Source organism: Triturus cristatus, chromosome 6 (assembly GCF_964204655.1).
Source record: "Triturus cristatus chromosome 6, aTriCri1.1, whole genome shotgun sequence".
Classification (NCBI taxonomy): domain Eukaryota; kingdom Metazoa; phylum Chordata; class Amphibia; order Caudata; family Salamandridae; genus Triturus; species Triturus cristatus.
This window is the reverse complement of record NC_140589.1, coordinates 1,330,034,940-1,330,059,659: the sequence shown is the minus strand read 5'-3', so window position 1 is coordinate 1,330,059,659 and position 24,720 is coordinate 1,330,034,940. Positions and strand designations below refer to the sequence as shown.

The 24,720-nt window shown below is 44.4% G+C and overlaps 1 protein-coding gene across 1 annotated transcript in view; it reads left to right on the top strand.

The window, feature by feature from the left end:
* Positions 1-24,720, top strand: part of PYGB (glycogen phosphorylase B) — a 567,212-nt gene that overhangs the window by 173,359 nt on the left and 369,133 nt on the right. Inside the window, exon 2 of the mRNA XM_085612338.1 lies at positions 20,330-20,431. Within this exon, the coding sequence (XP_085468464.1) occupies positions 20,330-20,431 (102 nt within the window). The remainder of the gene's footprint in view (positions 1-20,329; positions 20,432-24,720) is intronic.

Sequence of the window (24,720 nt, the reverse complement as noted above, 5' to 3'; positions counted from 1 at the left end):
ATTGCACCCCAGTCTTCCTTTTTCGTGGTTAATAAACGTGGCAATACCTGTACTAGTAAACCTGGTAGTGCTTTAGTTTTGTCCCCAAGCCCCGAACCTGGACCTCGGGCCTTTTCTTCATTTTCTAATGCTGTCCAATCTATCTTTTGGTCTCCTACCTCCCACTCTTTTTCCTTGAGTTTTTCATAAATGCCAGCAGGCATTAATACCTTTAATATTGTCATAATGTCGGGATAGGTATATGTTGTAATCTCTCTCCTTCTTCCCCTGTACCTTCCCTGAGGTGTCTTCTCCATCCTTTCCTAGTGGTAGCTTCCTTTCCTCCCCCGCCTTTCCTTCCCTTTTGGAACGGTCCATCAGAGTTCACCTTAGAATGTTCAACAGGCTGTCAGTTGCGGAGAGTGGATGACAGAATAAAGACGCTTGAACTTTACCTGCTTCAGAGTGTCATCTTTACAACACTGGCGACGAGTTGGCGAAGGGGGCCATTCCTGTCATCTCCCCTTTCAGTGCTCTCTCCTTTCTGCATTTCGGAGTTATTATTCCTCAGTTCAGTGCCTGTGAGGACGCAGAGTTGGGGCTTTCCAAAGTTCCTTGACTGCTGGCGAAGAGGGCCATTCATGTATTCCTCGGTTCAGTGCTTGTGAGGACGCAGAGTTGGGGCTTTCCAAAGTTCCTTGACTGCTGGCGAGGGAGGCCATTCATGTCCTTTCCCCTTTCAGTGCTCTTGTCTTTCTGTATTTCGGATTTAATATTCCGTGGTTCAGTGCCTGGAGGACGCAGAGTGGGGGCTTTCCGGAGTCTTTGACTAGGCATAACAGTCTCAGGAGTTTATGCCTAGACCACCGTGGATCCCAATCGCTTCACTGTGAGGTGCTGCCTTAGTGCCACTCTTCTCTGTTTCTTCTCCATTTTGAACTGTTGCTGAGTGTTGCAGGTCGTGTGTGGATTTCACCAAGGGAAACTGCAGTGGTTACCTGTGTATTCTTCCTGGTGCAGTTTCTGCTTGTTTTGGCTTCTGCGTATCCCAGCGTCCGTTCCTCAGTGAGTTTTAGCAGAAATGTGCCGCTCTCTCTCAGAAGTCAGCGGGAGGAAGAGGTGGTCCTGCGCACATGGGTGGACTTTCTCGGTGTGGTCTTTGGATGGTGTGCATTCCTTGAGCCTGCGCAAGTTGAGTTTTCCCAGTGTGGATTTCTTCAGCAGAACATGTCTCTTTCAAGAAACAACCATCAAATGTGAGGAAAAAAAGTTTACACAGGTAGGATGAAGCACCATGCCTTACAACCCCACCCATGGCCTCACCATCTGCCAGCTCTAGCTCAGGCATGTGGTGCTCATCTGCTTTATACTTTTGGACTTAGGTGAAACAACTACACTTGGTGTTTTTTCCACTTCCTCTTTAATGGAAATACATTCACCACTTTCAGGCTGATGCACTCGGTGGCACTCTCCACGACCGTGATTCTACCTCTACAGTTGGCATGCACTGGAATCATTTTCCTGCCTACGCTGGATGACCTAGTGCAAATAAACGCTACCCATTTTGGACTTTGAATCTTACGTTTTATTCCAGTGATTCACCTATTAACTCAATGTTCTTCTGGTTATCATCTTCGTTGGAAACATATTCTTTCCGTCAAGTTCCTGCACCATATGACCCGGCGCTATTATTTCCTTTCTACAACTATGTTTGCTGCTTACTTACTGCTTAGCAATTGTGGTTCCCCACAGCTGCTGCTTCTTACTGAGAGGGATGTTATCTACAATGCTGAGGTAACACGAGTTTGGGTGCTTCCACGCACAACTCCACCTCTGAGTTACATCCAATCTACTTATTGCCAGAAAATACATTCTACAATTGGGTTTGAGCATGCCAGTCTCTCTGGGCAAATATGTGACTGACGTCTCTTGGCATTGGAAATTGACAGGCATCTTACTCCATGCTTACGCGGTGCAGAGGGAGCTGTGTTGGTGAGTTATGTGTCACGCTTACAGAAAGTGTTCCTGACACCGGAGGGTTCTGTCACTGACATTACGCTGATTAGACTGTGATGAAACATCTAATTTCAACCAGTTCACTCGTCTCAACCAAGCTGGTGCACCCTCTCACACACCTATACCCTTGCTTACAACTGCATTGTGGCAAGTAGTGAAATAATGCTGCTGGCTACGCTGTGTGACCTTGTACACATACACACGGTGTCCTGGGGAAGTTATGCCTTCTACTAATGATCCTGCCATTATGACCTTCACAAAGCGACTGTACTACACGGGTGGGGAATTAAGTTTGGTTCTTCCCACTAATTCTTTACGAGGTGGAACAGAGCAAAGGTTGCTTGGCTGCATCAATGTTACTGCTGCTGACCCTCCACTTGTCATCGCTTTGCTGTGTGCTATGAAATATGCGGAGAGTTGTGAAATATGTGCCTGCGCTGTGTTTTGGGAGTGACGGTTCACACCGCTACCTCTCAGCATGGAGATTCTTTACTGTTCCTACGATCAATCTATGTGATCTGGAGTTCACTTCACAATGTGTTGTGCACTGCTGGCACTGTAGCAGGTAACAACCGTCATTTCTTGTGGAAATCTTCGCGCGGAAATATTTACCTCAGATGGAAGCTTCCAACCGACTTCCAGCGCGTCACTAGCACCAACGGTGACGCAGTTCGTACTTTGGACATTTTTGGTGCATTAGTGCACCGATAGCCATCCGGTACGACGTTCCGTACGTGACTCCATGTCTGTTTAGGAGTGTAAACAGTAATGACAGCAAGCTTCTCCAGTGTAAAGGAAGCAGTCGTTGATACTATCAGGACCAATAAGGTGGACAGTGCGTTCGGCTAAGTCTGTCCGATTTTGGTATCATTTCATCTTTAGAGCATGGTGGCATTTCTGTAAAGTACACTACTTTCAGCAGTTCTAGATCACCGCATGTCTTCACAGGAGCGCTGGGTGTTCAACATTAAGACTTATAGTAACTGGCCTTCTCCTCATTGTGGGTACATCTCTAGGGTTGGAGGTGCATATGAGTTTAAGCATCATGCTTTCTGGGGCCACATCTTATGTGCTGGGTATAGCACTCATCTTGGGGGCTCATTTCAGGTTTCTTATGGTGTGCTTATTTACACTTTATAATCTGTTCGCTACACAGGGAGGGCAATGGGTTGCCCACCTCCCTTGCACTCACTCTGGACACTTTTGGGTTCACCATACGCTTGTGGACTTTTGGTACACACCTCCATGGTTCTTTTCTTGTTTTACATGTGTACCACAGTACACTTTCTTATACCCTTACATAGGATGGGGATGGGTTCAAGCCCCTTTTGCCTACATACTATTGCCGTCATAGGTAAAGTACGGTTGGTACTCTCAAATTAGGGCACGGGTTAGGGGTTACGTTCCCACCTACTGTTACTTTGCCACCCCTATTCTGGGCACTAATGTATGAGCTTTAAACCATGTACATTTACTTGAGCTCCCTACTTAGGGCGTCTTATGGGTTACAGTCCCACTCACCTCGCTCATAGGAGTAGAGGAGGGTCAGGTGTTTGAGTCCACATGACTGATATTGTCTTCTTACAATTGCAAGTTGGATTTTGTAGAACGCTTGTCGATCTCACATCGCATTGGGATTGTTTATTGACAACGGGGGGAAGCAATAGTTCGCTGTTGTACATACTTTGACTCGTCTCCGCTTCCTCCTTGTTCAGTTTTCCTCGTGTTGTCATACTTGGTTTTCGTCCGTGAGATCGGAAGTTACATTGATTGATGGCGTCCTGTTTCTATATCCTTACCTCATTCGCTCTTTCTTTCCTTTCTTTCCTTGTCATGTTGTGATCTGTTATTCCGTTCTCCGTGTGTTCGTCTGAGGTAGGCTGGTGTATACTTTACGTTTTGACTTATTCGTTTTTTCTTCTGGCCTGTCTGGCCGGTGTGTGTGATGGGGGTTGTCCTTGGCACGTCTCTCCTGCTCGTTTCATAGTTTTTCCCTATGCCTTCTTTCTTTCTATGTTGTTGGTATGAGGGAGGGGTTCCCCTTCTTCTTAGTTGCCTGCACAGAAATTGTAATCTGTCTGACAATCCCACTATGACCCTTCTAGTATGTCAATGTTTAGGAATAATATCTCACTGATATAGCTGGTACATATGGTATGGATGTAGTTATGGTTTGTTCCTTAAAATGTAACAGGGCGGTTTATTCCCTTTCTCTGCTGGCGATCTCCGCCTTCCAGACCCTGGGGGTTTCCAGGTTACTGATACATATTAGCTTGGGTACTTCACAGGTTCATGATACCCGCTCACCTTGTCCTTTTCCCCTGGTTTTCCTTTTCCCTACGAAGGGAGATGTGTTGTAATCTCTCTCCTTCTTCCCCTGTACCTTCCCTGAGGTGTCTTCTCCATCCTTTCCTAGTGGTAGCTTCCTTTCCTCCCCCGCCTTTCCTTCCCTTTTGGAACGGTCCATCAGAGTTCACCTTAGAATGTTCAACAGGCTGTCAGTTGCGGAGAGTGGATGACAGAATAAAGACGCTTGAACTTTACCTGCTTCAGAGTGTCATCTTTACAACAGTATACTCTCCCATGAGTAACATGTCTTTAATTTCTCGGTGGAAACCCGCTGGGTCTTTGTCATGACTGGGTACCACTTTCTTCATTTCTAACAATTCTATTTTCGATATGGGCGTATATACATATACACGTTTAAACTGATTGTCCTCGCCCTTTATTGGGTGCACTTCTCGTAAGGGATTCTGTCTGTCCATGTAATACATCGGTCTTTCCTTGATGGGCAGTGAATCATGTTCTGGACATACAAAAAGAAAGTACTGCTTTCTGGATTCTAGTATTTCCTTAATTAACTTAGTACCTGAACCTTTCCATCTATTCATGAGTAATTCAGTCAATATGTCAGGTAAGGGACCAGGATCTGAATGTTGGCTTTTATATAGTATAAGAAGTTGTTGAATCATATAAATCCCAGCTAAACGCTGTTCATCTGGGGTGAGGTTCAAAAATGTGTGTGCTACTGTATCATCACCATATATTCCGGGACTGTCAACCCAATGAACGGCTGACCTGGCTAATTCTTGTTCATCCATAGAATCGAGTAAATGATAACCCCTTCGTTCTCGGAGTAGTTTATCAGCGGCTTGGAACGAATGCTCGGGGGACCTCATATTTATTATAGGTGTTTGGAAATTCCTGTTATTATCTGGACATATCGGACGTATCGGGTCAGTAAAGCATCTAGTACTATTACAAGATCTTCCTCTACCTACATAGGCTATGGTTTCTGACTGTCCTATGGACGGTCCTGATCCTTCCTCCTCCTCGTTTTGTTCAAACTGGTCTACCGCTAATCTCTCTTCGTGTAGGCGTTCTATTTCTTTACGGATCTTTCTGCACATGGCTATTATACATTTTTGCCTATCATGTCTTCCTTCTGATATATTCTGGCTCCATCTGGTAAGAGTTTGCATTATTTCCGGATCTACCCCCGGTCGGTCTTGATTTCTGATTACGCAATTTATGAGGAAACGTAACAGTTCCCCCTGTATCTCCACTTTCTGGTATTCCATAGCTCTGTTAATACTTTCAGAATCTCGCCCTGTTTGGACATAATGATATATATTATCTAGATGCACAGTCATTCCTGGTAACTTCCCTAAATACACCGCGGCTCGTCTGATACGTAATGATGCCATGATCATTTCGTCCTCTTTGCCGGGCACAGGGTCATATCTACAATCTATAAGAAGTTCCTTAAGCGTGCGGGAATTTATGAGTTTGGGGGTACGTGGATGTGCTGACTCTTGAAAGGTGAGTTTATTTATTCTGGGTGGCGTAGAAAAAATATTGGTAGCACCCCCAGTAGCCCCGTCTGGAGTATCGGGCGTGAAAGGATTCGTAGAACGCGATACAGCAACTATAGGTGTGGACACAGCTATAGAAGTAGCTGTAGGAACAGATGTGGAAACGGACGTGCTTGCCGGAACTTGTGTCAGGATTTGATGCTGTAAGGATACAGATACAGGATCTTGGCGTTGAACCTCCCCGGTCGACGGTCTATGTGGGGCAGGGTTAGCATACTCGGGAGCTGCGTCATCTAAATATGAGGAAAGAAAAACATCTTCTGCGGTTCTAGGATGCCCCTTAGGATGTACTTTTATTGGAAATAATGGGGGTGGCAAGTCTTTTGGTATCCCCGGAGTAGCCTTAGGTAATCCCTCGGCCAGAAGGGGATACATACCCTTCATGAGGGCATTTCTTTGTCTGTCTACTTGTTCTGATTTCACTCGTGTACCTTCTTCAATTAATAGATTTTCTCGAACTTTATTTGAATTCTCTTTACTCTTCTCTTCCTGTCTACGTGCTTTTTCTGTGCGTCTATACGATTCTTTGCGCCATAATTCAATGGCGTCTTTCTGTGACTGTCTGGCTTTCCTTTTCCATAACTCTTCCTCTACTTTCACGATGCAATCTGCATCCCAGGTCCCAGCTGCGGGCCACCTCTGACTTTCTGGTAATTCCTTAGTGTAGTCTACCCATAGATCAAGAAATAATATAGCGTCTAGGCCGTGTTTATGATACATGAAGTACCCTGGAGTGTCCCTAGGAGGAATGGGAACAGCTTCTTCGAGTACCCCTTTTCTAGTTGTGATCTGTCTTAGTTTCGAAAAGAGCGGCATATTGAGAACTGGTCTGATACTTGGTCTTGAACAAACTTAATACAATAAAAACACAATAATGAACAGTCATTCACACCACAATATGCAGGACGTATTAATACATTTAACATTTAACATTTAAATGAGCAGCGATGATGATGACGATCTAAGAAAACTTAATCATAAAACATAATTCTCGACATTAACGGAAATTATTCTGAACTTATATACTTAACATACTAGATATACTGCTAAACAGTACAGATACACTGCTAAAACAGTGCAGACCGGATTTTGTGTACCCAAAACCCGTCTGGACCGGCACAACTTATGTGCACGCCAGAACGCCTCCCCAGTAATGGTACTCACCGGGTAGCTCGGAACGGAAGGCCTCGGAACGGAACTGAACTGAACTGGACCGGACTGGACTCGACTCGACAACTTCGGACACTTCAGGACATCGGAAATCTGGTGGGCCTCTGTATACCTCGGATCTTGCTCTCTCAGCTGGGCTCTGGTCGGGATACTTCGCACTTCTCACCGCCTCGTCTGGGTGTTGATCGCAGCCTCAGTCGCCCCCGCTTGACCGGAGGGAGATACAGGAAATCCTGCTGGTACGCGTTGTTGTCCGTCCAGCTGTGGCAGGAGACCGGGCCTGCAACGCACCGCCGGCGCGTGAGATGAGAAAGTGTCCCTATTCGGGCGCCATTTATGTGGTAAATAATTTAATTACCGGGACTTAATTTGATACAGAACATAATAAGAATAGCTCAATAAATAAGAGGCAGAATCCGTGGTATTAGAGGTTCGGAATGGGCTTTATTCCAATGAACGATTCGGAATCGTGGCCTCCAGGTTCCATCACCACGGAGGTTCAGGAAGTGAAGTACATACATTATTGATAATTAATCACTTTTATACAATAGGCATTACAGTGAAGCAAATGCGAGAGGCGTAACAATTGATAAGGAAGATAAAACATACATACGTAGCAAAAGTAGGTGTAACTGGGTGTGGCTAAAGTACGTCATCAGATGTGATGTCATAATAGGGTGGTCCCATGAAAGAATTTCGCAATGTCAGCAGAAATACTTGGCAGAAATGCGCGCGCAGCAGCTTGACGTGTGATTGACGTGCAGCTAGGGGATGAAGGGGACTTGACATTTAGCTCTACATGTGGCGACAGATGTCTGGAGGGTCAAGTCAACCTAATCCCAAATCATATCTAACATCCTATGTTTAAAGAACTATGTTATCCAAAAGAGAGGCCTTCTTGGAGTAGAATCTTATTCTATACTGACTATACTGACTGTTAGTGCGTGTACAAGCGTCTAAGTGTCTACACTAGATGCGAGGGCAGGAATCTTCCATGGTAACAGGGCTATGAATTACTTGCATAAAGACAGAGAAGCCGGGCCTTCGCTCGGTAGCTGGCAGAATGTTTACTTAAACTACTAGACAGGAATGCATTGGGCAGGGAGCGGAGCAGATAATTTCGAAGGTGAAATACAGTTCTTGGCAGGCAGCGAGCTGATGTCAGGCACCGCGAGCCGCGCAGAGGATGAGACAAAGTTCATGGTCACAGATGCAGGCTCGGACTGGAGCTTCAGAGACAGAAAGCAAGAAAAGCTTGATGACAGAATCAGGGCCTACTCGTCTGAACTGTAAAATGGCATAAGTGAACCATATAAAGACGGTGGCCTTTCGTACTTGGGAATGGAATATCCGACCCATTCATGGCGGATCTGAAAGAGGACATGTTAACGGTGGACGCACATGTATTTGCGTCTTCATAACTGGAACTGGAGGGAACATACATGTACTTGTAACATGTACATAGAACCGTTGGGGTCCAAGATAGGGGACATAACTGACCAGAAAAATCCATATTTCCACACCTTTGTAGTTTTACTAAAAAAGCTAACCTACACCCATTTTTTATTTGAACAAATATATTTACGGCCTTAAAAATAATATTACATGTCATTACATTCTTTTTTTAAACATCTTTTATTCCATTTTGCAGAAAAGATGAACATATTATACAATTGGGATTTCCAAATCACTAAAAGGAGTAGATTAAAGCTGACATATTTAAAGAGTAACCAGAAAGTAAAGAAAGATAAAGGGAGGTCTAGAGAGCATGATTACACAAGTGGTGTAAACCAATTTTATGATGGAGCAGGAGTAAATACACCTAGTGATCTGAGCTCAGAGATTGGAGTTTGAGAATCTCTGTGACTCAGCTAACCAGAGGAAAAGCATTTGTCAAGAGTGAAGACATTTGAGTAGATGGGAACCCTTGTACAGATAAAATGGGGCTGACATTGGAATTTCATAACTTGAAGTTAACATTTAAAACCTGGATTATTACGTTCTACTGGAGCAGATTTGAGGGCTTTTCAGATATTTTTCTAGATCTATAGCGAAAGAAAATACAACCTCACCAAGAGGAAACATAATTAGGCTTCATAACCCAGTACTCTGAGCATTAACTGTAAAATAACACCCTCTCTGGAGGGGAAGGCCAATTAAAAACTGCTAACACTCAGCAGCATGTGGGCTTTAGGGCTAAGGACACATATCCCCAATATTTAACTCAACACATGACCTGCTCTGCTTCTTCACTTCAGCAATTAGTGTATGCATTCTAAGCTCTCTGATTGGCTTTGCCAGTTTCAGCATTCCACATGGAGTGCTCATAAAGGGCAGATGAAGTAATTCTGCCATTCTCAAATATCCTAAAAAAGAAGTGACAGAGTGCACTCCTCATCTGTCATCCATGTGTGCTACTCTCAAGTAGGCAGTAAATTGTTAATCACAAAAAAGAAGTGACAGAGTGCACTCCTCATCTGTCATCCATGGGTGCAACTCTCAAGTAGGCAGTAAATTGTTAATCACAAAAAAGAAGTGACAGAGTGCACTCCTCATCTGTCATCCATGGGTGAACTCGTCAAGTAGGCAGTAAATTGTTAATCACAAAAAAGAAGTGACAGAGTGCACTCATCATCTGTCATCCATGGGTGCAACTCGTCAAGTAGGCAGTCAATTGTTAATCACAAAAAAGAAGTTACCAGCATGTATGTTTTATATTTTCAGCACAATGTGGCAAACATGAGTTATTTAAACAAACAAATTAATAATTATGTTTTAAATTTTGTAGATAACCCCTGACGAAGGGCTGAAAATGGCCCGAAATGCATTGGTTATTGAAAACGATTCATGAAAGAGGAATTATGTAACATGCCATGCTCTAGAGTAGGGTCCGTACCGGCAATTCTGCAGCATTAAGGCTGATGTAAACATAAAAGTCCTTCGTGTGACTGGACGAAATCAGATTTATGCAAGATACGCTGTGGATTAAATGGAATAAAAATATTTCGGACAAGACTGGAACAATTGGTGCATCTTTGTTATGCATAAATGATGGCTGTGCGTCTGGAGTGGGGTGTTACTTCGCCCCACATTCTTCAAGTGATGCACAAATATCCCACAGCAAGTGCACTTTAGGGTGGAAGTAGTAATTTCAGAAACTGTGTCATGTTGTGGGTGGGTTTCAAGACTGTTGTTGAGGTAATGTAGCTGGGTTGTTCAGCAATATTTCTGCAGTATCTCTTCCCAACAAGAGCCATGATCTGACTCTCTTTGTAGGCTATCATAGAATGGCACAGCCTCTCACTCAGCCTTGCTGAAGTCCTCGAGTTTTGAAAACTACTGTTGATTGACTATAAGTTGTAAGATTTAAGATACGCTAAACACATTTGGCTCTCAATTTTCAACATGGTGGAGCACATACTTTTAAAGGGCCTAAACTTGATTACAGAATCAAAGACCCCATATACCTTTTGTAATGAGCTCGAAAGTTACCTGATGTTTTAGGGATGTTTGATCCAGACTTTGTAAAAGAAGTCGTTACATCAGTTCGGTGTTCAAACTGAAGTGTCTTGAATGGTAGTCATAGTGGACGGTCTTTATACAACAGTGTAAAGGAGGTTTGCTCTGTGTTGATTTGTTTCTGTTTCAGTATTCTGCTTATGCACTAGTCACTGATCTTATCAATTGTCCACACTCCTATGTGTACTTTAGGACAACTTAGTTTTCTATTTTATTGTGCTATAATGGGAATGGTGACTAACAACACATTGAAGATATATATATATATATTACCTACTGGCGGTCGCCAGTAGGTAGTTATAGTTAGGACCCTGTTTCCATAGGAAATCCGCAACATTCTATTTGGAATAACTTTGGCGCCGGTCGACGAATCCTCGCGAAATTTTCAAAATAGGTGGGGCGCTACGCTCCGCTCCTACCCTGAAAGTCTCGGGGGGATTCGTTAAGCAGGGGCTGAGAAAAAAGGGGGGTCCCAAAACGCGTTTTCCCCATGCATTTTTCCATAGGACCTTTAGACACAGCTACAGCCCGAGCGGCTGAACAGAATTACTTGAAATTTGGCAGAGAGGTAGCCATTAGGTCAAGGAAGTGCCTTTTGCAGGTCTGGTGTAAATCTGTTCAGTATTTCCTGAGAAAATAGCATTTAAAAGCATATATATATGTGGGCGGAGCCTAACCACACATCTCATCCTGAGATCTGATTGGCTGTCAGCACTTCATCCAAGAAGTGTTGGCAGCCATTTTGGGACCAATATACATGATAGCACCTCATTAAAAAGCATTGCAGTTAATAGAAGGTTTTAAGACTTTAGTTACATTATAAATCATTTGTTGATGGTACCATACTCATTTTAGGAATTGTGGTATGTTCTAAGGTGATTTCACCATGTGAAAAAGCCTTCTGCTGGGATATCATGATTGAGAGAAAAATATTTTCTCATGCTTTTACCACAGAGGTTTGGAAGGTGATCTATAGGCTAAACTGAGAGCTTATTTTCTGTAAATTCACATTATCTTTCTCAGTCATGTGAGAATGAAGTCTGACATTCTCAGTAAAACATGTACATCCAACAAGGGCAGAGACTGTCAGTTGATTCCTTTGTGTTCTACTGCAGCTTCCCAGAGTGTTCCAAAGAACTACTAGAGCGCTAACAGTCCTACTTATGATAAACGTATGGCACACCTGAAGCCATCTTGCTTGGATTAAAGTGGTAACTCTTAAAACATTTAATTTAAAAAGGAACAAAATGAGGGGGTTCATTTTTCCATAAAAAGTATGATTAGTGCTGCAGAAAGAAAAATTAGGGCACATTTTGAGTGACTTCTCAAATCCTCTTCTATTTCATTAAAAAATTCTGACATGCAGACTGAAACATGCACTTTCAATACCAGCAGCAGTTTTCCCTGGTGAGCAGTAGCTTTACTACAGTGATCTAATGAGCAAAAAGAGTGCTAACATTCTGAATTTATGGCAAATGTGTGACACATCTGAATGCCTTCTTGATGGAATCAAAGTAAAAAACTGAAAGTATTTCCTACTGAGGAGACTGCAGTAAATGAGGAAATTAGGAAACTTCATAACAAATAAGTCTCCCAAGATGGCCACCAGAGACAAAAGAGCCCAAATGTAGCCCAAATATCACCCAGATGTAGCCCAAGTATAGCCCAATGACAGAATGTACCAGAATGTTCTTAAAAACAACTAGAACGCTTACTGTCTTCATTATGACAAAAGTAAGGCTCACCTGAAGCCATCTTGATTGGAATAAACTGGTAACACTTAAAACATTTAATTTAAAAAGGAACACAATGAGGAGGTTCATTTTGCCATAGAAATTATGATTAATGCTGAAGAAAGAAAATGAGGGCACATTTTGAGTGACTTCTCAAATCCTCTTCTATTTCATTAAAAAATTCTGACATGCAGACTGAAACATGCACTTTTAATACCAGGAGCAGACTTCCATGGTGCAGTAGTTTTACTACAGTGATCTAATGAGCAACTAGAGTGCTAACATTCAGAATTTATGGCAAATGTGTGACATATCTGAATACCTTCATGATGGAATCAAAGTAAAAAACTGAAAGCATTTCCTACTGAGGAGACTGCAGTACATGAGGAAATTAGGAAACTTCATAACAAATAAATCTCCCAAGATGGCCACCGGAGACAAAAGAGCCCAAATGTAGCCCAAAATCACCCAGATGTAGCCCAAATATAGCCCAATGACAGAAGTGTGCAAAACACTTATTATTTTGTGTTTTTGCAGTGTTATATAGTGCAGACTTGTCAGGTATTGGAGTGCTTTACATGAGCATTGGTTACATCACACAAGAACAAATTCATTTTGGTTGTAGACATGGGGAGACTAAGTGATTTGACCAGAATCACAGAATGTCGAGCTGAAGCAGAAACTTCAACCTGGTTCCCCAGTTGCAAAGTCTGCAGTTCTGGAAGTAACACCACATCCTCTCCCCTAAGTGCAACATTTAATCAAGTGGTCAACTGGATAAAAAAAACATAAAGATAACAAATAATTTAAAAGTGCTTTGTCGCTATTTGAAAACTCAGAAAATATGTCCTTATTTTAGTCTTTTAGAGCACTAACCATAATTTTGATGCCAATAAGACCCTCTCATATATGTAATTTCTAAAGGAAATGCTCTAGGTATTACAGTTTTGATTACATCAAGATGATGTCAGGCGTTCCACACTTTTGTAATAAATATAGAATGTTAGCAATCTAGTTGTTCATTAGGATACTGTTGAGAGGCAGAGGCCAGGGGCACGGACTCTGAAAATTGAAGGCAGGTAGGAGGGTGCAAAGGCAACAATTTAACCACACTGAGCAGGCAGGAAGGGCCGTGGAAGCACAACAGACTATGGAGGGCAGTGGAAAGGGGGGCAGGGGCAACAAACCAACAATACAGGACTTGCAAGAGAGGCTGTTGGAGGGAAGATCTATTACGGGTCAAGGAAGCTAGGGGCGGTCCCCAGATCCCCGGGAGCCACCACAGAACTGAGCAGGAGAGTGAGTCAGGGACAAAAGGGGCACCTTAATTTGAGCCGGGGTGCCTAGGAACGCTTGCTCCAAAAATGAAGAAAACAGACATATGAGACATGGAATTGGAGGCAGAATACAATGGCAGTTTAATGAGAAGATGCAACTTCAAAGAAACCGCAGAATAGAGACATAAAGTACAAAATACAGAATCCAGATAATCATACAGCTGTCATAATATTCTCTGTATCTCAATTAATGTACTGACAGAGAGAGAGAGAAAACACATCTATAAATGCATCATGAGAAACAAGTTACACCAAGGAAAATGTTACCTAGGAACACTCACGTTTACTCTTAGAGCAAGCATTCCTGCAATTACAATACAAAATCTTTTAAATGCAAAAGTAAAGAGAACAATGGTTAAACATAACATGACATTTCATATAGGTAAAATAGAATAAGATACTTCAAGCAAAGCAGAGCAAGACATTTTAAGCAAAGGAAGACAAGAGCTCCCAGCTCTTGGGGAAAACCTGCACTGCCTGTTAACCTACATACAGACGGCGAGGTAGTCCGTCGATATCTGTGGGTGCTCCCTTTTTATATCATTTTGTGGGCTCCTTTGCACGCTACATCTACCTACGTATGCTACCCAAAAGCTTCGTCTGCAGATTTTACCAGACATTTCGTCATTTACCCACTTAATGCTGACAATGGACTGGGTGAAAAGGTCAGTCTCTCAGGCCAATCGCTTATCGTAAGTTCCATAGAGCAAGCAGAAAATAATGGGTATTGTACGGGAATTCAATATATTCATGTATAAAATCTCCTCAGTTCTCCTAACTTGATGCTCTGCGGTTGCCACTTCCTTAAAAGCGGGAAACCTGCCCAGGAAGCAAGTACCAGTCCAGGATGCAGCCTACTGTATGTCGACAGCTTCAGGGGGATGTTGAACTTTGATACCGAGCACGGAGCACTCGGGTAGGGTGGGGGCTACTAGTTTGGATCAGAAGGCCTCGCAGACCTGCCTTCAGACTGCTATACACTAAAATTGCAGAGCTATGGTCAATTTAACAAAGAGGCCTACATATTGAACAGAAGGGCCTACACAGGGGTTTTATGCTGGCTGAGTGGTAAGGATGTCTCAGGATAATTATATAGCAACACAGGACCCGCTGGTCAATTTAATACGGCCAACAAATGCAGCTGGCATGGCAAGGACAAGGGTCTCATACTTCAGGTGTGGACAGAACGGGCCAGGGGCCCCCTGTGATACAAAATCTACCCTCCTTCAAGGCTGTGGCAATGTAATAGACCATTGTGGGCAGAAGGAAGAGGCAATGGTAGTACAACCATACATGCCAACAGACCCGATTCAGCCAGGAAACGTCCAATGTTTTTAAGCTCAAATGGGCTTTATTTGATCTGTCTCCTGTCTACAATATCCTCTTTTTCAATGTAACTCAAAGGGGAAAATCAATACCCCAGTTTTTTTTCAAAATCTCCCTCTTACCAAGTTCAAAATGTTCGCAAGTATGGTACATTGGATCATGGAAGGAAATGGGATAGGGACATGGACTTGGATAACAGAGGACAGGAGGGACATGGAGAGGTGCACCAAACTGACCCTGCAGGGCAGGCATCAGGGTTTGCAGCAGCACAATACACCACACAGGGCATGCAGGACGGGAGTGCAGCACAACAATCCATAGAAAGCAAGAGGGAGGGGACAGGACCATGCACATGGACAACAGAGAACAGAGGGGCAAGAGGCAATGGTAGCTAGCTGACCATAATGGACAGACAGGAGAGAAAGCTGCAGTATAACAGACCATAAAGGGCAGGAGGGACGGATCAGGGGCATTACAATGGAACAGACAAGCCAGGAGGGAGGGAGTAGAGCTGGGGGCAAGGGGGCAGGGCAGGAGCAGCAAGATAGCCATGGAGGTCAGGCAGGATGGGCACTAGAAGCAAGACACACCATGAAGAGCAACAGTGAGACTGTGATGGCATACACACAGACCATGGAGGGAAGGTGGGAGGGGGTCAGGGGCAGCTAACTGACCACACAGGGAAGGTGGGAGGGGCCATGGCAGCACAGAAGACCATGCATGGCAAGTGGGAGGGTTAGTGGCAGCACAATGGCTATGATGGGCAAGAAGGAGGGTGGAGGGGCATGCACAAAGGACGATGGAGGATAGAAGGAAGGGTCAGGACCTGTGCACAGACAAGAAAGTTCAGGGGAAGGGACCTCACAACAGACCACACGGGGCAGGCAGGAGGAGCAGTTGCAGCACAACAGACCAGGGAGGGCAGAAGGGTGTGGCAGTACAATGGACCATGTAGGAGAGGAGGAAGAGGATAGGGGCATGGCATGTGGACAGGCAGGGTGGAGGTGGCAGGGACAGGTTACAGTCATCTGACAATGCTAGGCAGGTGGGAGGGGAGTGGCAGCTCAACAGAACACTCAGAGTAGATAGGAGTGGCAGGTCCATGGGACATGGTGGGCAAAAAGGATGGAGCAGGGGCATGCACAAAGACATCGGAGGGCAGGGGGAAGGAGAATAGGGGCAGCAAGCTAAGCACAAAGTTTAAGCAGGAGGTCAATGATGGGGCATAGAATTGGGCAATGGAGGAGTGGACTGGTACATCATACTAAATTGAGGGCAGTGGCAGCACATCAGACCATGCATGGCAGGAGGGAGGAGGCTAGTCCATGGATTCACACAACAGAGGATAGGGAGGAAGGGGATGGGGCAGCAAGCTAACTGTTCAGAGAAGGTGGGTATTAGGAACTTTATTGTTTTTAAAACATTGTGTCTGTGCGAACTACTTAAAATATGAACAAGTATGCAGCATAATCTCACTTTTATTCAGGAAGAAGAGGACGTTTGTGACTGTGACTCCGGGCTCACTTGGCAGAAACACCCCCTGACCCTCCACCCCCTATCGCAAAATGTAATGCTCGTGAAAAGGGTAGGTGAACACAGTGTTATATAGAACATAGTCCTGAGAGCACGATTGAAAATGAAAACTAGATATAGTGTATGGTATAAACTATGCACCAAAAAGTGTGATATAAGATGAACCGGGCGTGAAATATAATATGCAATACATTGTGCGCAATGACAGATTCATTGGAGAGCGCGAGATAGCACAGGCACTAGCGCGTGCTATGCGATATGCGCCTTGGAGTGTAATATGCACAGGGCAGTGTTGTGTAACCTAACTAGTCTCTAAAGTTGTAATATAAAATATGTGCTGGGGAGTGTAACGTTGCATATGCACTGTGACAAAGATATGGATCCCAGATTGTAATATGTATGGCATAGCACTGTGCGTTATAACATAGGCATCGAGAAAGGCACGTTAGATGGGGCAATATAACCCGTGCGAAGACAAGTGTGGCATGACATATTCACGGGGTGGTGTTACAGTGCACATGGGCTAGAGAGTGTCATAGCATATGCACTAGCTAGTGGAATACAACACAGAGGTGTGTGGCACTCGGCAGGCAATGGTGGGTGTAACACAGCATTGGGCTCTGTCAGGAGCACGCTGTGACTCTCAAGTGATGTTTGTCCCCTTTCCAGAGAGTAAAATAAAAAGTATTACACATCCGGCAGTGGATGTGTGTTTTATTAACCGTGAGGGGGGTTTCTTGCATAGTTTTGGTCGAATTTTTGTCGAATCCCCTTTGAATGGCTTGGTGTGCATGTGTATTAAATGTGCCCGTCAATAGCTACCCATGTTTGTATCAATAAACGACAAGGGTGTCTACCAGGATTAGGCACGGTAGGGCATCAGACATGTCAGAGCTTCACTAGTGGTGTAAATACATTCCACGTGGATTCATTGCATGCATAGTCGCCTTTTAATGAATATCACGCAAATCGTCATGGTGATAGGTACGTACGGTTTGTCCAGCATGTCCTAGGTGTGTCTATAAATATATATTTTTTAAAAATAATAAAAAACAGTGGCCGGCCCTGGGGATTGGGGTCAAAAAAATATAATTAGGAGACTGGCCCTGGGGGATGGGGTCATCAGGGCCAATAAATTAGAATAAGAAGGGGAACCAAACAGCCCCCCTTCTTAAAAAACTAAAATAAATAAAAGACTGGCATCGTGCCGGAGGCCATGCCCCCTACGTGCAGCAATCTGCAAACGCGCCCCCAACAGGCATCTCCAGTATGCGCCAGGGAGCTGCGCTGCAGCCAGGTGTTCTGAGGCCAAGCCCCTTTTTACACCTCTCTGCAACGCAGCTCTGTGGCGCTTACTGGAGGTACCTAGTGGTCTAGTTTGACCCTAGGGACCCTTAGGATTCAGGGGGACTTAATCTCTCAACTTAGAACAGCCACAGGGCGCGTTTACACAGTGGTGAAGGGAGGGGACGGGGCCTGAGGTGACGTGTGCAAACACGCACTATGGCACGTTTTAAATTGGGGATATAATTTCCCTTCAATACTGAGGGCCCCTGGGGGCTAACTAGCCCACCAAGTGCTTCCAGTAAGCGCCACTGAGCTGCATTGCAGAGAGGTGGTCCAGGCCGTGCCACTTTTTACACCTCTCTGCAACGCAGCTCTGTGGCACTTACTGGAGGTACCTAGTGGGCTAGTTGGACCCTAGGGACCCTCAGGATTCAAATGAACTTAATCTCCCAACTAAAAATGGACACAGGGCGTGTTTACACAGTGGTGAAGGGAGGGGACGGGGCCTGAGTTAACGTGTGCAAAAACGCCCTGTGGCCTGTTTTAAGAGGTAGTTTTAATCCCCATGCCCTATTATACACTAGGGGCTTACAGAGGAGGTCATGCTAATCACAGGGGGACCCCAACGCATAATGTTCCCTAGTGTATGTAGGTGTTTTCACTGTATTCTAAGTGTCTTTTAACATAGCACTGGCTCTAGGACTGGTTAGTCAGACTCAGTTACCACCAGTATCCGTCTGAAAAAGTTGAGGGTACAGGATGATTTTGCAACAAGGCTTCTTTCTGCTCTTCTTTTTGTTCTTTCTGCACGTTATCCTTCTTCCTGCACTTATCTTCGTATTTGAGGACTTCTGTTGCTTCTTTCTGCACTTCTTTTGTTTCTTTCTGTGCATTTTTTCTTCTTTCTTCACATGTCCTATCTCTGTAGGCATAGTTAGAAATTAGCATTTAAAAAACCTTTGAAATTCACAGAAAAAACCATAGGTTTCAGGCACGTTATAGTTAGGAATTAGCATTTAAAAAACCTCAGAAATTCACTGAAAAAACCATAGGTTTCAGGGGTGTTATAGTTAGCTGGACTTTTCACTTGTACAAAACCATTGAAATTCCCCCGTTATAGTTAGTTCAGCTAACTATAACTCGCGCGCCCGCAATGCACTGCTGATGACGTCACATATTACATCACTCATGACATGGTCAGTGACATCACTCATGACATCACTGATGACATCTCAAATGACATCACTGATGACATCACTGATGACATCATCCTTGTGATAGAGTGGCAGACCTCCTCTCACCCTAATATAACCTTTGATACACACATTCAAAAATAGAGACTAAAATTTTCAAAACAATGGACATACCAATACCAGTTACAACAACCTCTTCAGTAATTCTAAGATCCACATACACATCCACTCATTCACCAACAGTCCTATAAAGTCACTCATACATGTACTCACTCATCATATGTACTCATACACCTATACATCCTGTTACACAATGCCACTCATCCATAGAGTTACTCACACACATAGTCACTCATGCTAATAAAGAATCAAACATACATTTACTTGCATATACAGTTATACACACACCACCATACTTACTTCTACGGAAACTTACACATACTTAGTCTTTTAAACAATCACTTATAGAAACACATACTTATTCATACAGGAACTCTTTCAATCTCTCACTCTCACATATACTCACATATATACACCAATAGTCACATATACTAGTTTAAAACATATGTAGTTACTCATAAAGACACTATTGAGACAGTCATTCACTCACTAACACACCCATACACACACACATCCACCCATACAGTCCTGCACACATGCTGTGTTCAACACATACAAACAGTGAGTCACTCATTCATGCACCTATGCACTACGTAATACCCCCCACCGAACCATGCAGACACTCAGACTGATACTCAAAAAACCAACTAATAACCTATATAGACACCCATGTAGCTACTCACCAACCCATGCAGCCACTTATACACAAAGTGAGAGACTGATACAGATATTTACATATTTAAACATTACTGACTAAGCCATGTATTCACTATGATACACTTAATCAGTCAGTTACACAATCAATTTTTCAAAAACAAATCATCCATTTAGACACTTATATACCCATTTATTCTTCCATCGACCTTGAGATATACATATATAAAACATATTTAATTTTCAGAAAAACACACATTCACTGGATGATGTCATCAGTGATGTCATCAGTGATGTCATTTGAGATGTCATCAGTGATGTCATGAGTGATGTCACTGACCATGTCATGAGTGATGTAATATGTGACGTCATCAGCAGTGCATTGCGGGCGCGCGAGTTATAGTTAGCTGAACTAACTATAACGGGGGAATTTCAATGGTTTTGTACAAGTGAAAAGTCCAGCTAACTATAACACCCCTGAAACCTATGGTTTTTTCAGTGAATATATATATATACACACACACCCACATAGATACATTAATCAATGGATCTCTTTTTCTAAGTCCTGTTTACTTTTTGTTTAATAGCGGATTTATTACTTGTCCCTGGAGTTCTACATGGGCCGCACTCTACAGAACACCATGGTGAACCTCGGTCTCCAGAGCGCATGTGATGAAGCCATTTATCAGGTACAGAAAGCATTGTTTTTTAAATACTTCTTTATGGTTTTCTCAGAGATTTCCTCTAACTATCTTCAAAGACTGTACAAACCTTTTATGATTTAGTTTTTATTCTTGGATATTTGTATGTGTTCTCATCCTCAGTTTAAACCCATAAAACATTGCTGAAATCCCACAGAGAAGAAAGATGCTAACGTCAGTGTAAATATGTAAACTCTAATAAACACAAATTCCCTTATACGCCCACAAACAAAATTGGCATTGAAAGAAAATGATTTGACAGAGCATGTGTGGTTTTTGTTACATTCCTGAGGGCAAACACAATGTGGCTTTGGAAGTAGCAGCAAAGAATGTCTCTAATCTATGTAAGTTTTGATGCTTGAGAAGTTCACTCAAAATATTGTCTCTTTTTCCTTTTGTTAATCCTATTTATGTTTGCTTGGTGCAGAGATGCCTTTTTGTCTTTACATTGCTCAGAACTTGGGCAAATTGAAATCTTATTTGCTCTTTTAGCAATGTTTTTGCTGGCACCATGTTGATGGGAGAGAGGTGAAAACAAGATTCAGCACCTTCAACATATTAAAATAGATTAATATCAGTATTTAAAGCAGGTTGCACAGTGGGGTATGGGAGAGCCAAGCCCCAGTCCTCACTTTTTAGTCACCAATACTTGGCATTTTGGGGTGGTTGAGCTTCAATAGGCAATATTGAACACACAATTACAAAACCCAGAATGCCACATAATGATAGTTAAAATATCTGGAATTGACTGAAATTGGAACCTTTGCTGTGGGCCACTTGAGAGCTATGAATATCCACAATAGTGAACACCTCCTTGCAGGCATAGGAACAGAGCAGAAAAACATCAGGAGCTTGTGGAATGTATCAGATTTCAGGCGCAATCTGGAGGTTGAAAAGTTTTGCTATGTACCATCTTGTTGGCAGGGTTGACCACCTTTCTTTGGACTGAGGGGCACTCCTGGGCGATCGCCCAGCCTCTATTTTATGACCAGGCACAAAGAAGCTGGAAGCGCAGACCCAGAGCACAAAGAACTAGGAGCCACATGTATCAAACAATTGTGCATTCGCAAATGATGTGAATAGGTGATTCTGCCGGTCTCGAATGCAAAACAGCCTTTGAAGTATGAGAGGCCTTGTAGTCGCAATTTTAGGTAATCTCTAAAATTGTGATTACTTAGATAGCGACTACAAATAGGGAATAGCAATTTGCGATTCCCATATCACATGTACCATGCATTTTTTAAATGCAAACAGTGCATTTAGGAAAATGCTATTACCAATGACAATGCGCAAATTTAGAAAAATGCATTTTTCAAACTGCCATGTAGCACACACATGCCCCTAGGGCACATGCTCTTTATTTATGCACATTTTTGGGAGGATGCTCAGGGGGGCCTTATGCCCGGGCACCCTTGGTTTTGCATTACCTAATTTGCGATCACCAATTAAGTAATCGCAAATTTGGTAATGCAAAACAGTTCACACCTATGTGCCTTTGGGCCCATAGGAATGAATGGAGTACTATTACCTAATAGTAATTACTTCATTGCAATTGCGAGTTTTTAGGACTCGCTATAAGGTAATCACTGTTTTTGACCTACCATTGTGCATTCCTTAAATAGCAATTACCTAAAATTCACTATTTAAAGAATGCAAAATGGATTTTTGATACACATGGCTCTAAATCTGCAGAGTCACTTCAAATGCTATTTCAAACAAAGGTTCTTCTCGCCCCCTGCATATTATCAGCATCAGGGCATGAGTGGACTGCTGTTTGGACTCAGATGGCATTCTGGAGTACACTTGCCCTGTCGGTCACTGGCCGAATAGCGCTAGTCAAGATGGTAGTACTGCCTCGTCTGTTGTACTACTTTGCCAACCTGCCGTTATACATACCGGCGTCTTTCTTCACAAGCCACATGCGCTCCCTCCGGGACTTTGTATGGGGAGCAGCACGCCACAGGGTTGCGCTGCCCAAGCTGTGTCTCCCCGTAGGCCAGGGCGGGCTCGCGATGCCCTGTCTTGAACACTACTATTTGGCAGCACAGTTGCAATGGGTGGCCCGGTGGCTGGCGGACAGATGTCGGGAGGACACTGCGACGGCAGGGAGCCCGCCGCTGGCGTTGGCGGAGCTCCTTCGGATCTTTCACCCGACGACGGGTGCATTGCGGCCCGCGCCAATGCTGTTGGCGGTGGCGTGTAAATGCTACCGTAGAAGTCTGCGGCTCACTAGTACCAGGCTCCCTTATGCCCCAGCTATACCCTTGGAAGGTTCCCCTTTGCCGGGGCACGCTGGGGGCCGCGGAGCTGCGGGACTGGCATGCGGTTGATATCCACACCTTAGAGGACCTATACCGCGAGGGAGAGCTTTTGCCATTCGCGATCCTTGCGGAGGAGACGGGGCTAGCGCAGGGCCAGTTTCTCCGCCATCGGGCACTGATGGAGACGCTGACAGGTCACTGGGGAGACCTACGGGAGGAGCCGGAACAACACTTGGTGATGCAATATCTCCATGTCATGGGCCGAGGGGGGCACCTGATTAGATGGTTTGCCGCGGCCTTACGCGCACACACAGCGCCAAGCCTGGGGGCGTTACGCGAGAAATGGGAGGCGGACCTTGCCCGCCCCATGGCGGATAAGGAATGGGAAAGGGCGCTACAGGGGCCGAGGAGGGTGCCTAGAAACATGAGATTCCGCCAAATACAGTTCTTCATCTTGCGTAGGGCCTACCTAACACCTGCTGCCATTAATAGATTTTTCCACCGTGTGGATGCAAGCTGCCCCCGTTGCGCGGAGTTTGATGCTGACCTGCTTCACATGTTGTGGGGTTGCCCGGAACTGAGTGCATACTGGCAGGCGATACACGGGATGCTCCGCAGGTGCACAGGACGGGAGATCCCCCTGAGTGGCCTACTTACTTGTTGCACCTCTTTCATAGGTCACCCCCGGTTAAGGTTACCTCTTGTTTTATAGATTTGGGGATCATAGTGGCAAAGCGACTTATCACTAAGCGCTGGAAGGCAGACACTGCGCCGCATGTGCGGGCGTGGCGCGGCTCTTTTCTGGTCTGGGCCAAAGCGGAGGAGGTGGCACTTCGGAGGGAAGAAACACTGGGCCTCCGGGTGACGCCAATCGCATCCCAATGGGGGGAGATGCTGCAGGTCCTGCTACAGTCCGATGGGGCGACCCTGGCGGGGGACGGTGGCGAGCTGTAGGAGCCGCGTTAGACGCAGGGGGGCTGTCCGATCTGATGGGGTGTTGCGGCGCTGGGTAGGCCTGATTCGATGCCTACGACAATGCATGCCGCGGCTCGGATAATAGTAAACATGACATTCCTGGGGGTGGGGGCCGGGGGAGGAACTCAGTGGGAGTGGGGTTTGAGGGAGAAGGGCATCCAGAATTAAACTTGAGAGCTGCTGTTAGATGTTGGTTTAGTTGTTAAGCTGTTGAAGGGGCAGTTCCCCAATTGCAGGATGGGACGTCTAGTGCTGTTTGAATATCGGCTTGGGGGTGCACTGGGAAACGAACGTATTTGGCAAGAGAGACCGCGGCTTGATGCTTTCCGCTAGTGATGTGACTGCAACACCACGCGGGATGATAGCTTTCCTTACAGACTCGCAGGTTAAAACTTTAGGCAATGCTAAACGCCACTCAATTGGTGCAAAGTGTTACGATTCTATGTGATGTGTTCTGTGACTTCACCATGTATCAGTTGTAATTATGCTCTCTGCCATTATGAGATGTACTGTATGATTCTCGCTGCAAAACTTAATAAACAGATTTCTAAATAAATGAGTGGACTGCTGTGCTTGCAAGAGGCATGGCTAGAAAGTGTCTCGGTCAGTCCCTTATTGTGAACATTAGGTTTATGAAGTGCCTCTAATGTGGCCAGTGAATGTGTGGTATTTAGGGTGGAGGAGCTACTGCAGCGAAGGTGTGAACACACTGCACACAAGTTTCATATGTGTTTCATGTTAATGATGCTAATCAGTAGTAATGTGAACACTCAGTGAGGATGCTCTAACACAGCAGGAGGGGGCTCAAACCCTTTGATCCAATCTGGATCAGGCACTGCACTACACTAACATTTGCTAGTTTTCTTCCACATAAGAGCAGAAGGTCTGTCTTAAAATTGTTTGGGGGCATTAAGGCAGCACTGATAATATGTTGATTTTTTCGTTTGTTTTACTTGTTGGGAAGCACACTTAAAGCTAAAAAGCCTCTTTTTTAATAACATCCAACGTGCTCGGCCTTATCAGCCACCATACATTTCAGCA